This window comes from Camelus bactrianus, chromosome 5 (genome assembly GCF_048773025.1).
Source record: "Camelus bactrianus isolate YW-2024 breed Bactrian camel chromosome 5, ASM4877302v1, whole genome shotgun sequence".
NCBI lineage: Eukaryota > Metazoa > Chordata > Mammalia > Artiodactyla > Camelidae > Camelus > Camelus bactrianus.
The window spans coordinates 66,189,084-66,205,216 of record NC_133543.1 but is presented as its reverse complement, the minus strand read 5'-3'; the positions used below and the strand labels follow the sequence as shown (position 1 = coordinate 66,205,216).

Genomic DNA, 16,133 nt, shown 5'->3' with positions numbered 1-16,133 from the left:
GCTATTAGGGTCCAGTTGGTGCCCGTGGACCAGAGGGCCCTCCTGGAAAACCTGGTGAAGATGTAAGCTGCCTTTCTTCATTTTGCTTTGAAATTTTTAAAGTGGCTAAGAAGGAGCTACAGTGTTAACATGAATATTACTCATGGGTTTCCATTTCACTTCCCCCAAGTTTAAATCATTAAAATCAGCCAAAACTGGAGAACTCAGAATGGAATTTTACAAAATCTCAAAGTGCTCTTAATTTTGATGGTATTAGATTATTAGGTTCTGCCTCTTTGCCTGCATTCTTCAGGTTTTCCATTGTGATTTCTCCATGAGATACCAGAATGGTTGCCACAGCAGCTACAACCTTTGCTGGTAGAACCTTTGATGCGATCATAAGGAGAAATACATCGCTCTGATTGCAATACATCATTATGAGAGGTTCATTAAATGACTTTTTAAAATGTGGTAGCAGAATAGTGTCAGTCTTGTTCTCCAATGCTCAAAAAGTCATTTCTTCAATTGAATTTTTAATTAAACTTAAGACTCACCTTCCGATTGTAACATTAAGAACATGCGATCAAAGAACAGGGTGATCAAAGAACAGCAGATTGGCTTTTCTGGATTGTTTTCTTAGTTGTACCAAAGTTGAAGATAACAACATGGGTAGGCCATCAATTTTTGTGTGATATTAAACCAGGAAAACACTTCTTTTTGTGTGTCATCAGATTTATTTAAGTGGGTTACAATGAATTTGGCCATAAAGAAAATATCTCTGGTAGTTCTTAATTGTATTTTTATCACAAGAGAGAAATGGTAAATATGACTTTAAGAAACACTTTAATTTAATGTCACATGTTGGTATAGAACTTCATAGCATGTGTGTACGTGTATGTGGGTAAATTTTAATGTTCATAATATGGTGAGCTAGGTCGGACCAGTATAATTTTGTATTTGTTTCTTCTTCTGATAAATGAATGAAACCTCTACAAACTGACTTACTAGAATGGATCACCATCAGGAATAGAGCTCAGTGTTTGTACATTGCTTAGAGCATTGAGTGCGAGCTTTCTAAAGGAGGCTTTTGATCTGCAATTGATTTGTCATCTAGTCTCAGAAGAGAACATTTTAATCCCTCTTTGCCTCCCTCCACCTTTTTTGTTTGTTTGTTTTTCCATAAAGGGTGAGCCTGGTAGAAATGGAAATCCTGGTGAAGTGGGATTTGCAGGATCTCCGGTAAGTTTATACTTATCAATACAACAGTATAATAATAAACCTCAGAAAATAAAGAACACTTAAAATTACCTCGCAATTCATTGTCTACATTTGCATTAGACACTATCACCAAGATATGTTCCTTCTGTCATTGTGAAACAGGACATTTTGCCACAGTGATAATACAATTCCAATTCCCTGCTTTATATTAGGAAGTTATGAATGGCCCTCCTAGGGCCAGAGAATTATATCATAACCTGACAAGGATTCTCCCCAAACTGAGTATCACATTTTCAGATAAATCATGAGCCTGACTTATGTACATTTCACGACATCTCAACCCTGTTTATCTTCTTAAAAATCATTTTAGTTTTTAAAATTTGTATTATCCCCATGTTGAAAACAACAGCTTGAAAGAGAGTTTTATTGATTTATTTTTTATATGCTAGAAATAATAAATTGTGGGCAGGATGCTTCTTTGGCTGCTCCCCAAATGCTATTGTTGACTGAAATTCTTGATTGAGGCTCTGGGCCCCAGAATCTCATGACAAGATGCACTGATCGCCAGCTCTCCTGATCCAGCTATTTTCTTCCCCCTTGGCTCACTACAGCAAGAGGTCCCTAGCAACCAGCTCCACCAGAATTCAAGACCTGGGTCACTTGGCCACACTCAGAACCCACCTTTCTCTTTTCACTCTTTGATAGGCTCCCCCCAGGCAATGGGGAAAATTAGAAAATAAGAAGCGAGCAAAAACACTGTAACATTCCCTCTCTTAAACTTTCTCCTTGTCCAACATCCCCTAAACGGATTCAGCCTCCTACTTACTATATATCCCATAATTTCCTCCATATCACTCAATACCACTCAATACATCCAACGTAATGAATTATTCTCCATTTACTTTCTGAAAATTGATGAGGCTCAATGCAGGGATTTTTTTAGACAAATAAATGCTGATCTTTTAAGAGACTTTACAGGGCTCTGAGGATTATTTAGTTTCAAACACAAAACCAGTTCCCCAGCTCCCTGCTTTTTCTCTTTCTATCCTTTCCTCCCCCACCAGCCTGAAAAGTCAACACAGACAAAGACATGTGGTTTAGTCATTAGCACAGATGTCCACGTCAACCAGTTAAGGCTTGAACCTCCGCCCCCACTGCAGTCTTGCACATATGGCTCGGGCCCTCCATGGGGAGGAAACGCGCCCCACTGGCGTGTCACAGATGCACTCTGCGAGGGCAGTGTAACGACGTGTGATTGGGGTGTGATGACAGTCTTAGTTCAGCGGAATAAAAAAAATTTTATGAGCACTAGTACATCTGGTTTATTTTCTTGTTATATTAGAGATATGTAATCACAGAAGAATTCCTGTACAGACCACAACAACTCAAAAGTTAACTAATTATTTGAAATAACATAGCTCAGTAATTCCCCTATAGGCTTAGATGAATGTGTACTGAGTTTCTGCTCAGTATGGAGGGAAGGCGAATCTCAGTAAAGGGAAGCATTCCAGTGGAAACACGTAAAAGGAGTTTTTGAAGTGAATGAATTCCTAGGGAGGGCTGTGTAAACAGAAGAATTAGTGGAACTTTATTTGTTCAGAGGGCATGGTTTGATGTGCCCTTCCTGTGATAACCCCCCACAAAACACCACTGAAACATTTTCCATGCAAGAGATCACAGAGGAGTTACCGCTTTGCTTTTATCCTACAGAGTTCATTTATTGAGTTATTTATTCATTCATGGGATTAACAGTAAATAAAGGCTATGATAATATAGAACAGAAGGATTTTGCCATTTCTGTAAAATTATGCTGGAACCAGAGAAGTTCATTAAGAAAGATTTAGGAAGAGCACCGTGAGTGTCTAGAATATGAAGATGATGAATGTTAAGCCATTTCTTCATTCTGTTGTTTATTCAATGCTTTTTCATTGCCCACTAAGAAGGCATAAGGCTAAGTGCCAGGGATATGCAGATTAATAATAGTAATTGGTAATAACTGATAACTGATAGCATCAATCTGTGCTATCAAGGTGCTTGATCTACAGGTAGCAGTGGTAATAGCATTCAGTTAAAACCTAATTAATGTAGGCAGTGAAAATAAGTGAATAATCAAGTCGTTGCGTCCTTATCTATTCTGAGAGAGTATGAGGGAAAAGTTTCAAGCATCTTTTCAAAATAGTTGTGCCATTTGTGTTTGATTTCTATTGTTTTTTATTTGCTATGCTTAGGGGAAGGATGCATAGAATTAGCAGAAATTAAGAAATTATTGATGCAAGGAACCAGCCCATTCTCTTCATATTACTTGACTTTCCTTTCTGTTGCCTATTTCATTTACTCGGTTTTTCAAACAATCACAAATCCACAAGCTTCTCTTGAACATTTTAGTTTAAAATAATTTCTGATCACATTTTAATATAATCTGTCTAATCATATTCTGCTGCTAATATTTAGAAGTTCAGAGAAAATAAGACATACTGGTTTGCCACAAATGCATTTATTCTTCTACCAAAAATAAAACACACTATAAAGGAAGGAATGCATAGTTTTCCTTGAGTTCTCCTGATTTTTTTGCCCTGTACTTTGACCTACTTGATTCAGACACTGAGCATGTTGCTTCAGGCTTATTTTCTTATAGTTTTTTCTTAATTACAATAAGGTGATATCATTTGAACATTTGAAAATGTCATCAGATCAATACCTGGCATTAATCCATGTCTCTGTGTAAGACATGTTTCCATTTCTAATAATGTGTTTCCCTTGCTAATTTTTGATCACCTAGATGTATTTTGACAGATAAAAATATACTGCTCCTTTTTCTTCTTAGGTTTGTTGGTGAAAAACTATGTACCAGATATATGTGGGGGGGGGGAGAACTGTATTAAGACACTTCCTACTGTTATTAATGACTCTGAAATGCTTTATCTGCTCCCCCTCTCCCACCACAGGGAGCTCGAGGATTTCCTGGGGCTCCTGGTCTTCCAGGCCTGAAGGGTCACCGAGTAAGTTCAATCCTTTGTAATCCTTTCAGGTACTATGGCTTCTTGAGTAGAGGGTCTGGGGAGCATTACCTTCAAAATCTTTACAATTCCATTTGTCAATTGTCCGTAACTGGCTGTGGTTGCAGAAATTATCTGTGTTCACCAAAATCACAAGGCTTTTTTACATTTCCTTTGAATTTCATTTGATTCTATAAACAAATATATTTTGAGTTCTCACGAAGTACTGAATACAGTGCTATAAAAGAGAAAACAGTGATAAATGACAAATGTCCCTGGCTTTCAGCTTCAGGCTAATGAGCTACAGTTAAGAAAACAGGCAATTACTACGTAGTGGAATAAGTGACTTGACCCCAGAGAGTGCAGTAGATCCCCGGAGGGGCCTCGCCAACTCAGACTTGGAAGGCTGCGGAATGCCTCTCTCTGTATAACGCAAGACAATTAATATGTAACAATTATGTGTTATGTACGTATATGGAAATTACGTATCTATCTGTCTATCTGAAAACATGATTGCTATTCACTCAGTGCATACTGGCTGGCCTCTGTTTTGAGTGCTTTAGCTGACAATTAGAATGCTTACTGCTGTACTAGTTATTAAATATTTTGAACATTACTCCTGGATGTAAACCATATTTTATAACTATATAAACTCTATAACTGTTTTCTCTAAGGCTGCCATATGGTTTTTTTTTTTATCTGTAACTCTAAATTAAATTTCTACAAAGTCACAAAAATTTAAAAGGTGAGAACGTTGCGAATTGAAAATGTTATTTAAAGAGGGAAACCCTACTTTAATTTTCTTTGAATAGACTTTTAAAAAAGATTGAGAATTTTGAAACATTTTGAGTAACTTTAAATTTGAGATCCGTTTTCGTAAGACACTTTCTGTGAGCTTATTTTTGGCTCTTCTTTTACATGTCTAAGAATCAAAAGAGCAGTGAGATACAAATTTACATTTTTCTTCCAGGGACACAAAGGTCTTGAGGGCCCTAAAGGTGAAGTTGGAGCACCTGGTTCCAAGGTAATTGTATAATATTGCAATACAGCCTCACTATAGCATTTCAGTTCTGCTTCAAGTGTCAAATTTTTTCAGAACCACCTTGAATAATTCTGAAGGAAAGAGGAGTTTTTAGAAATGAATAGTTAAGTAGATAAATGTAATTTTTCATAGATAAGTGGCAGAAGATTCAGCAAGATGCATGACATGACCTAACTTTGCCACTAAGAATAGCCACCATGGCACTGGGTTTCCACAAGTGTCAGATGGTGTTGTCTTTATATGCAGATGGCACAGTGGAGTCAAAAATAAAATACATTCTCTTTTTTAGAAGAGTGAATATACTCTAAAATACATTCACTCTTCTTTCTTCTTTAAAATATCTGAGAGGTTAGATGGTTCATTAGCCCCATTATTTAGTATCCTTTTAATTCCAGGACCTTTTGGCCATTGTTTCTTCCCTCAATTTACTTATGTTTCTAGAGGGAGAGAGAACATCCAGGCAGTGCAGAGGAAGTACCACAAAATACGTATGTGGGAAAGCATTTGGCTTTAAATTTGTCATTTCTAAGCTTCCTATAAGAGATTTTAAATGATTATTACAGTCAATTTTAGCTTTGTAAAATTCTACTTGGCCTAAAATATTATCAGACATAAATAAATAATTAGTTTTTTAATTCTAATTAATGTGGCTAGGTGTGATGGTTCCATCAATCTTGCTTAAATCCCCAATTTTATTTTACACTTATTTCTGTAGGAAACTAAATTTCCATTGCATTTTGAGAAAAGGTGATATAACAGAATTTTGAGGTCCTTCATTGAAAGTATGTCTTACAAATGTTCACTTTGAAAATAAGCCTTTATAGTAACACACACATTGAACAAAATGATATGAATATCAATCTAGGCTTCTCATTTTGTAATGTGGCTTCCTTTTTGCTTTAGGGTGAAGCTGGCCCTACTGGTCCAATGGGTGCCATGGGTCCTATGGTACGTATCAGTTTAGTTCTTTGTCATGTCTTTGCTTTTTTGATTATATTAAGAGAATGTTTAAGTGGGAAAAAATAAAACAATATAGAGAACATATGATAGCTGGTGAAATAATCTTGATTATCAACTGAAAGGCAAGGACACTAAAATAATTGCCCCCTTCAAATAGGAAAATCTTCCTGCATCACATTGTTTTTCTTAACTGTTGCATGTCCTTATTCTTTTTCTGTAACCCAGGGATCAAATCAGGATTATTGTGGATTTAGGCCATTAAAGCTAGGTTAAGTGAAATCTGTTTGTGCCAGTTATATTGAATCTCAATTGGATTGAGTAGTATAATCAAAGTACCCTAGAACTCAAACAAGATGTTTCAGGAGATACTTTCTCTCTCTCTCATCTACAGGGTCCAAGAGGAATGCCAGGAGAGAGAGGGAGACTTGGGCCACAGGGTGCTCCTGTACGTATGTGTGTTTCAACTCTCTCAAATGCTTTACTGATAGGCCTTTTAAGTAAGAATAACAGTCCTGGTTGCCTACTTTTTAATTTTTTAATTATTTTTAACTTTTTATTTTGCAATAATTTTAGGTTTACAGAAAATGTCCAGAGATAGTCTAGAGAGTTCCCATGTACCCTTCACCTGCCTTCTGTTAATGTTAACATCTCACAGTACGTTTGTTGCCTACTTATTTTAATACAGAAATTAAGAAAATAATAAAGACATTTAGCAGCATGGAATATAGTCCATGAAGAATTATAGACTTTGGAATAGTCATGGCATTATAATAAAAGGTAACATTTATCAAACACTTATTATTTGCCAAGTATTCCTCTAAACATCTTTGTTTTTTGTTCATCACAATCCTAAAAGGTGAGTACTATGAATAAACCATTTTAAAGATTTGAATCTCCTGATCCAATCCCTCTGATTTATTTTAATTGTACAGGTTGAGAAATACTCTTGCCCGTGTACCTTGAACCTTGGTGGGAAGCGTATTCTATTAATTCTCTTCGCAGCTCCCTGAAGGTCAGGCTGTACTAGCTGATATTTCAAACTTGCAACTCATTACATCTCACCCACTTTTCCTTTGACAGTTACGGACTGCCACCTGTCCCCTTTTATTCTGATATCCTATCATCCCCACTAGAATTAGGAGTCCCAGGTTTATAGCGCCCCCTGCTTTTACCCCACAGAAGACAATCACCCTGGAGCTTCTCGGTGGTACCAAAGTCAGGGCCTTGGTTCAGGAGAAGTGAGACCCTCTCACTAGCTATTCTTTATCACTTTGATAAGCAGCATGTCCTCTGGAAATGCAGAGGATACTATAGAATACAGTTATCTGTTGCCTTATGCAGCCTTACAGAGTATATCCAGTCTACTTTTCTGTGCTTTCTTCTGCTATCTGCCAAGGCAGTTGTGCCATTTCTACCTCACTTAATGTGGGCCATTGCTCTTGCCAAATTTCCAAGAACCAATTCCCTGTTAACACCATCCCCAGAGTGTTAAGTATGTGTTGTTACGGGAGAGTGCTTCTGTATCATTAAAATTCTCCAACTTTATATCCTGTCCCTCTCCATCCAGTACCTTCAGGACCTAGTCCTACACATTCTTTCTTGGATCTTGCCTCAACATGTTGTATGAGCCATGTAGCTTGTTTGGTGTATGGTCATCACTGCAGAATGCCAAGAGAAATCCACACACCATCTGTCACCAACTGGCCAGTAACGAACCCAGCTTAAAAATTCCATTTTAGATCCTGCTTTCTCATACTACCTCCAGCACAAATGGTATACGGGTCAGTTTTCCTAGGAAACAGCCTCAAAGCAGAGACTTGTATGCAGGAAACTTTTTAGGGAGTACTCTCAGGAATACACTTATGAAGAAATTTATAAAATAAGCAGGGTTTGTCACAGGGAGAAATTAAACTATGTTACAGTTGCAGCGGAGACCTCTGTCTCCACGAGTCTTCAGTTCCATGGAAACGATGGCTCTAGGATGGCTCTTCAGACTTGCTTCTAATGGGGGCTAATCCTTTGTACCACTGCATTGACCAGGGAAGGGCATCACCTTGGAAGAGCCAGCTTTTTTCAGCTGAGAGCAGTTTATGGGGAGGGTTTCAACCGTGAGCTGTCCAGAGGAGGCAGAATGATTATTTCTGTGCTGAAAGGGGATCTGGGTGACACCCACAGCCTTCAATACTATTTAGTTTCCTTTGTGTGTGTGTGCACATGCGTGAGCTCATGTGCTTTAGTGTTTTGTTTTATAAAGAGTGCTTTCTGTCTCTGAGTTACTCTGGTTATTACAAAGACCAAGGTGATCAAAATTTCATTGTCTTTGAGCTCTTTTGATAGAAGGTGATATATTCAAGTGAAAAGAATCATTTTAATCTGTTTTATATTTTCAATCTTGATTTTTCTTTCTTATTGCTATATAGATAGACGTGTTTATTGCTACCTTACTCATGTTGTATAAATGTGTATTTTTATTCCTCCTAACCTAGTTAAAGTTGTTGTCAGTTAACCTTCATATTTATTCTCCAATCTTTAATATGGAAATTTTTATAAAATAAATGAATTGTGAGCAATTAGTGTAGAAAAGTCAATCTTATCCTGGCTTGTTGCTTTTTCTCCTAATTAGGGACAACGAGGTGCACATGGCATGCCTGGAAAACCTGGGCCAATGGTGAGCATATTACTTTCATATTCATTTGTTCATTTACTGCTTTATTCTTCCATTTGTACATTCATTAACATTTACAAAGCACCTACTGTGTCCCAGACACTTGGAATAAAAAGACAATAAACACACAGTACTTATCTTTGAAAATCCGCCTCTCAAAGAAGAGAGCTATATCAATTACTATCGTTGCATACTGCTATTGCTCCTGCTATAATAGAGCAAGCCGCCTGACATGTGGGAACCTACCTGTGCTTACACAAGTAGTGAGACAAAGACGTCAAAAAAGACTTACAGAGGAACAACTTTTAAGCCGTCTTGAAAGCGTATATAAAAAGAATGTAGCATGGTCCATAGGATGGCTAGATGAAAGCCACCATGAATGCAGGGAAATACTGGGAGGGTAAATCGGATTTGAAATTATTTGCCCTTAAGATATTTTCTCCCTTGTTACTCAAAAAGGAAACAACCTATAGGAGGAAAAAGAAATATTGTTTAAAAGGGCTTTTATTAATGCAAAATTGATGGAATTAAAATACAGTCCTCAAAGAATAATCAGGGTCACCTAAAATGAAATTCCTCTTACACTCATTTCCTTTAAATCTAGCTTTTAAATCAATGGTGTAGACTCTATTCATGCCTTTCCAAATGTAATATAGTGACACGTATTCACTTTTTATTAGCCAGAAAAAAAAAATCACTGTAAGATAGCCAGATGATTCTTAAGCATTATTTTTACAAAGTGAAGCCCTAGATTTTGGTACAATGCATAACTTTCTAAAAATTACCTTTATTACTTGGTTAACACAAAGAAAGTAATCTCTCAAGAAGCAATTGTTTGGAACAATTTGTAAATTGGTTTGTGTCTGACTTAATCTTATAGGCCACATCTAGGAAATCCTATTAATACCACTGGACATGTTTTTTAGCACTATTTTATATCAGTGTTGGAAGGTTCTTATAATAAAACTATATTATTATCTTTGTGATTTTTAAAGTACTAAGTGGATTATTCTTGTGTGTCAAAATACAGAATGTGGTCAAACAATAAAAGATGACTTAATTTCATATTGATTAAAGTACATGTTTGATCACTTTTCTGTTTTGTTTTAATAGGGTCCTCTTGGGATACCTGGCTCTGCTGGTTTTCCAGGAAATCCTGGAATGAAGGTAAGATGTTAATATATTTAGCTCTTGGTGACATCAGTTACTGAATTACATGAATCCCAAAGTAAAGAATGTCATTCCATTAATCGAAGAGTGTGGAAGTTGCCCTTACCTAAGGAAAGAGCCTAGAGTATTCTCAATGTCCATTATGCTAGGGAGAAAAGAAGAAAGTGAAAAAATGATGTTACTATATAACAAGTAATTAAAAGAAGATTACTTACAATCATACAATTGTAATATCAGAGAATCTGTTGCATTAGGACTCTAATGCCAGACAATTTTAACAGCTGCAAGGACTAAGAGTTTAATCTGAACTGGAACTCTGTTCTTGGATACAGTGCCTGGTAGTAATAAATAGCAGAATGTTCCAAACAACAGAGCATTTAAACGAATCGGAGGTGGTCAAAAGGCTGTTCTCCCACTCAGTATCGGCCTTCACTTCTAGCCTGCTCCTTCCTCCCCTCCCCACCCCGCAATTTACACAATCATGAAAGTCTCAAGCAGGGAGGCTGTTTGGCTCTCCAGTGGGAATGGATGAAAGTATTCTGCTGGGATGATTTACATTTGTGGTGAGGCACAGTTTGTTCTTTCTCTCAATACTTTGGATGATAAGTTCAAGGATTATAGTAGGAGGTTATTAAGATTAGATTAGCCAAATTAGTGAATAAATTCAGAACACTACTTTCAAATTTTGAACAACACAATACATTTGATTATTCTCACACCCAGTTTTTCTTTGGCAGTAGTTTCCTTCATCTTCAATAAAGGATTTGCTCACAAGATTCTGCTGTACAAAAATGCGTGGCCAGTCACCTCACCCCTCTAAATCTTGTTTTCTCATGGAATTTTGTTGATGATTAAGTGAGATAATCTATGCAAACCTTTAGCTTAGTGACTGAGGCAGAAGATACCCTCAATGTAGGTCCATGTACTCAAATTGGATTTGAACTTCAAAACAAACAAACAGAAAGTCGGTAGTTGACCTTTTAAATACTCCGAGATATGGGAGTCGTTAAGTCAAGTTATTCTTCAGGCGCTCTCTAATACTGACTTTAAATTCTGTGCCACAGGGATGTGACTGCTTTAAAATGCTGCCCTAAGTCTGTTCACTACCCAGCGCTTCTCTCATTGAGAGCTCACTGTGAACTCAGCCAAGTAGGACCTTCTTTGGTTCCCCTCTGTATCTGACCTGCTCCCTGAGGTCCTGAGTCTGCTGCCACTGACTCTGACCTTGGAGAACCCAACCTCACTATATACCTTAATCAAAATATGCAAAACCCCTTACCTCTTTCTGTGAGACTCTCCACCCCCAAACTGAGCTCTGGCTGAAGAATTAAAGAAAGAATACTCACAATGCCTATGACTAGGACTGAGCAGGAAGTGGTTTCTGCCCCTACTGCAGTATCTGGTTAAGATTTTGCTGGCGATCATAGTTTATACCGTGGTTCACTCTGGATCCTCCCCTCTCCTCCTGGGTTGTTCTAGCTAGCCTTTGGCTCCTGAAAACAGCTTAATAAAGCTTCTCTCAGAAACCGTTTCACTGTCCTGCCTCCGCCCCCAACATAAAGACCACCACCCTGAGTGTTTGTTTTCCGCCCAAATTCTGCTATACCGCACCCTTCCGTGGTCTCTGGCTCTCCGAATGAAGAATAAACTTTCACATGTAGCTCTTTGTATTTTAGTGGAGGGTCATAGAGACTCAATAGAAATTTTATATCTTTTATTAATGCTAATAAGCCCCCTAGGCTTAAGAGGTTTAGTCCTAAAATTCTAGGTCCAAGTCCCTCTAGGATTAGGTTTATATTAGGTACCTAATATGTTAGGTAAAATACAGAAACCCAGTTAAGTTCGAATTTCAGGTCATTAAGAATACATTCTTAGTGTAACTGTGCTCCACGTATTGTATGGGACAGACTTATACTGAAATCACTTGCTATTTACCTGGAGGACAGTTTGTTGTTGTTGTTGTTGTTGTTGATGATGATGGAGGTACTGGGGATTGAACCCGAGACCTCGTAGATGCTAAGCAGGTTCTCTACCACTGAGCTATACCCTCCCAACCTGTTGTGTATCTGAATTAAAACTTAACCAGGCATACGTATTTTTATTTACTGTCTGGACCCCTATCTTGGGTTGAAACAAGGGTAGCTGTCCGGTGACCTTGACTACTTTGCTCTGCCCTAAATGCTGTGGGCATCGTCATGCCCGGAGGACTGGGAAAGTGAGCCCACTCCTTAAGCCAGGTTAGGCACACCCCTCTTGTAATCCTCTTTGTGCTCTTGACCCCTTTAAATGTTTGAGTGTAAAATGTGAAACTCCAAATAAGCAATCAGCTTTGAACCACACCACATTTATATTTTTCTAGAATTAATATTTCCTTTGTACCCCTTTAGGGAGAAGCAGGTCCCACTGGGGCACGAGGCCCTGAAGGTCCTCAGGGCCAAAGAGGTGAAACTGGGCCACCAGGTCCCATGGGCTCTCAAGGTCTTCCTGTAAGTTCCTAGTATATTAAAAACTATCACTGAAAGCTGTTCATGTTTTATAACATTAGAACAAAGACAATCTATTTGAATACATTCTCTTTGAATTCTGAATGAGTGTTTATAACACGTGAACAAACCACATTTCCCTTATCCCTTTCCTCTGCAGATTTTATCTATTTTCTAGAAAAAGGAATTAGTCATAAAAATGATTTTTATGATATAATGGTGTATGATTTCTTTTTCTTTTTTCTTTTTTTGTAATTTTCTGCCTTCTTTTGGAAGATGGGTGGACATCTAAATACCACCCTAGACATGACTTAATATTTCATAAACTTTTCATGTATCTTTTAGGGTGCAGTGGGAACTGACGGTACACCTGGTGCTAAAGGCCCAACGGTGAGTAACTAACTGCATTTATGCCACAAGAAGCTCAAAGGGACACAATCCTTTGGACGTTGACCATAGACTTCTCCCTAGGTCTCTGCTCATCGTGTTACTCTTGCATTCTGATAGGGCTCTCCGGGGACATCTGGTCCTCCTGGCTTAGCAGGACCCCCTGGATCTCCAGGACCTCAGGGTAGCACTGGACCTCCAGGAATCCGAGGCCAACCGGTAATGTCCTTTAAAACAATTACCATCCATTAGTGTAATACAACTAAGATCGCCAAGAGAAATAACATATAATGAGATACAGTGAAACATAGATAATGTGACTTATCTGAATCAGGCAAATGAAGATAGGAATTTTTGTGAAGTGGAAGCCAAATGTTAGTGTACAATTTAGACATTTAAACTCAAAAATTATTGCATTGTGTTGTTTTAATATTCTGTTATTTAAAATAAGGTCATAACTTCATGATCCATCTCATAGAATTTTTATGAATAGTTGAATAAAAAACATTATGAAAATATTTCACAAGCCAGTATGGGGAAATGTGGAGGCTTCCTGGGGATTTATAATGACTATTTGGCTAAAAATGGGTTTAACAGCTGTTTCTTGAGATTTATTCTTGAAGAGTGATTTTAACATATTGTTCATATTGAATGAGTTTCTGTATTTTGTAGGAATTATTTATTGGTAAAAATATTATGGTTAGTCCTTAAGAAATAAGCACATTGAGAAGTTGTGCTTATGTATCTTTTAGTTTGATATATAAAAATTAGAATTTTCTTTCCTAGTACTACTTAAAACAAATATTTTGGATTCTGTTCCAAGTAATTTGGTTATGCTGATAAACCCTTTTAAAATGCTGGTAACAGATTTATTAAAACATGAGTGCGGCTGATAGTTCACATTTGATTTTATCATGTTCTCGGTTTAGCAATCTAGTTCCCACAAACTGAAGTACAAATAGTATTATAAAGACATATACCCAGACCCTAGAGTATTCAAATACCCTATTTGAAGTCATCAAATTTCAATAAATAGAACCTAAATATAAAATTATTTTGATTCTGGGTGAACAAATCTATTTCCTAAAACAGACCCTAAATACATTTATCTACTGAAGTTGTCATTGTTAGTTCTAATTTTTATTATCAAATTGGAATAATAACTGAATAATTCCAATTATCCTAGTATGCATGACTGAAAACAAGATTTTAAAAATAAATCTCTTGAAAACTTCTGTAAAATAAACAAATTGCTACCTAACTATCTGGGTTTTATAAAATTTCATACACATTCTATGAGATTTGCAGAAGTTAAAAAAAAAAGGTTTTACTGCTGATTTGCTAAAGCCTCAGCTGCAGAAACTTTTCAAGTCTCATTCACTATAATAATTAAAGCAGGTTGGACTGGCTAAACATCCTGGTTCTTACAGCTAACCAATGTTTTTGTTTTAGGGTGATCCAGGAGTTCCAGGTTTCAAAGGAGAAGCTGGCCCAAAAGGGGAACCCGTAAGGTTTTATTTATTTTAAATGATAAGAAAAACAGGAATATTATCCAGAAGTGTGAGCCCAAAATACTCAAGTATTTAAAATAATGACAATAAGAATTACTATACCTTTGGATGGAAATAGTTTATTTAATGTAGTTTAAAATTTGTGACTGGCTTCCCTGAATGAATCTTTTTACCGTAACTTGGTGAAGAGCTCTTTATGGTAACTGTCCTTCTGTTTTCAACAGGGGCCACATGGCATTCAGGGTCCAATAGGCCCACCTGGTGAAGAAGGCAAAAGAGGTCCCCGAGGTGATCCAGGAACAGTTGGTCCTCCAGGCCCAGTGGGAGAAAGGGTAAAATTTGATTAATAAAATAAGTTCTTATAGTTGTGGGATAATCGCGTGAGTAACTTTTCAGATAGTGAGACCAACTAGAGCAGTTAAGAGAAATGCTAGCAGGTGCACTGCACAGTTCAGAGTGGCTCTCTGTGGATTCAAGGAGCCAGCTGTCTCATCATTGTTCATTCATTCATTCAGCTAACCCTGACTGAACAACTATGCTATGCCAATTTGATATACAGTGCTTGAGGAGCATCAGTGAACAAGAATGCTCTGGCCCCTGCCTTCAGGTGGGGGCTAGTAAACAGTAGTTTAGTGGGGTGGTGAACAATAAACAAGCCAACGGGTAAACACAGACATTATTGCACATTTTAATAAGTGTCATACACACTTAAGGAATACATAGCAGGGCGATGTGGGAGAGAGTGACCATGAATATATGACAGTGGTGTGCCGTTCAGTGAGGTGGTTAGGCACTAAGATTCTCTGAGAAGAGAGTGTCTCACTAAGACCTGAGGATGAAGACAAGCCAGCAAGAAAACTTGAAAGACCATTTTCAGGAGCGGAAACAGTAAATGCAAAGCCAGGAGGCCAGAAAGGGCTTGGTGATATTAATGATCAGAAGAGCTTGCTGTGACTGGAGTATAATGAAACAGATCTTAATGGCAGAACAACATCACCTTACTTTTGTGTAGAATCGCAGAGAATGCAAAGGGCTTCTCATGGAAGGCAGTACTAATGCATGCCATCACTGACATTTTGGTTGTGGTAGATGGGGCTGTTCCTTTGCTTCTCATATTGATGTATCAGTTTTTCTCTATGTTTAGTTTTACAGTGAATTGTTAGATTATTTCCTGACTTGAATGATTTTTGACTCAGTACTTAATGTGTTTTTCAAAATTTAAAATTTCTGTAGAGTCAGGTTATTTTTTTCTTGTACATATCTATTGCCACATCGCTTATCACAGCTCCTAAAACCATATAATACTAAAAATAAAAATTACCACTCATTGCATATTACAAAAAAGCCACAATAATTAAGAATTGCATTTTGATAATTTGTAGGGTGCTCCTGGCAATCGTGGTTTTCCGGGCTCTGATGGTTTACCTGGACCAAAGGTGAGGTTATCCCATCAAGGTTGACACTCATGTGGATGGTGCTGCAAAAGCTGTCATTGCCCAGCATGGTGATCTAGCTTTGGCTCACGTGGGTCCAGATCTAGAAAAGAGTTGGACACAGATGTCACCCCTGATGCCAAATCCCTCTTGCACAGTTCCTTCATTTTAGAGGTCTAGGGGAGAAGGATGATGGTTGTAGGTGTGCAGAAGTTTGTTTTCAAACTTTCCAGACACGTTCCTGAGAAGAACAGGCATAGATCTTTCCTTTAGCTGATATATATTTTTT

General features: G+C 37.5%; 1 protein-coding gene across 3 annotated transcripts in view; it reads left to right on the top strand.

Annotated features, from left to right (window-relative positions):
• The window catches only part of COL5A2 (collagen type V alpha 2 chain), a 288,171-nt gene that overhangs the window by 240,424 nt on the left and 31,614 nt on the right, over positions 1-16,133 (top strand). For all 3 annotated transcript variants that reach the window (XM_045520436.2, XM_074364020.1, XM_010960025.3), the window contains 14 exons: positions 9-62; positions 1,165-1,218; positions 4,143-4,196; positions 5,164-5,217; positions 6,139-6,183; positions 6,587-6,640; positions 8,819-8,863; positions 9,974-10,027; positions 12,418-12,516; positions 12,859-12,903; positions 13,021-13,119; positions 14,353-14,406; positions 14,636-14,743; positions 15,794-15,847. In XM_045520436.2, coding sequence (XP_045376392.2) covers positions 9-62; positions 1,165-1,218; positions 4,143-4,196; positions 5,164-5,217; positions 6,139-6,183; positions 6,587-6,640; positions 8,819-8,863; positions 9,974-10,027; positions 12,418-12,516; positions 12,859-12,903; positions 13,021-13,119; positions 14,353-14,406; positions 14,636-14,743; positions 15,794-15,847 — 873 coding nt within the window. The remainder of the gene's footprint in view (positions 1-8; positions 63-1,164; positions 1,219-4,142; positions 4,197-5,163; positions 5,218-6,138; positions 6,184-6,586; positions 6,641-8,818; positions 8,864-9,973; positions 10,028-12,417; positions 12,517-12,858; positions 12,904-13,020; positions 13,120-14,352; positions 14,407-14,635; positions 14,744-15,793; positions 15,848-16,133) is intronic.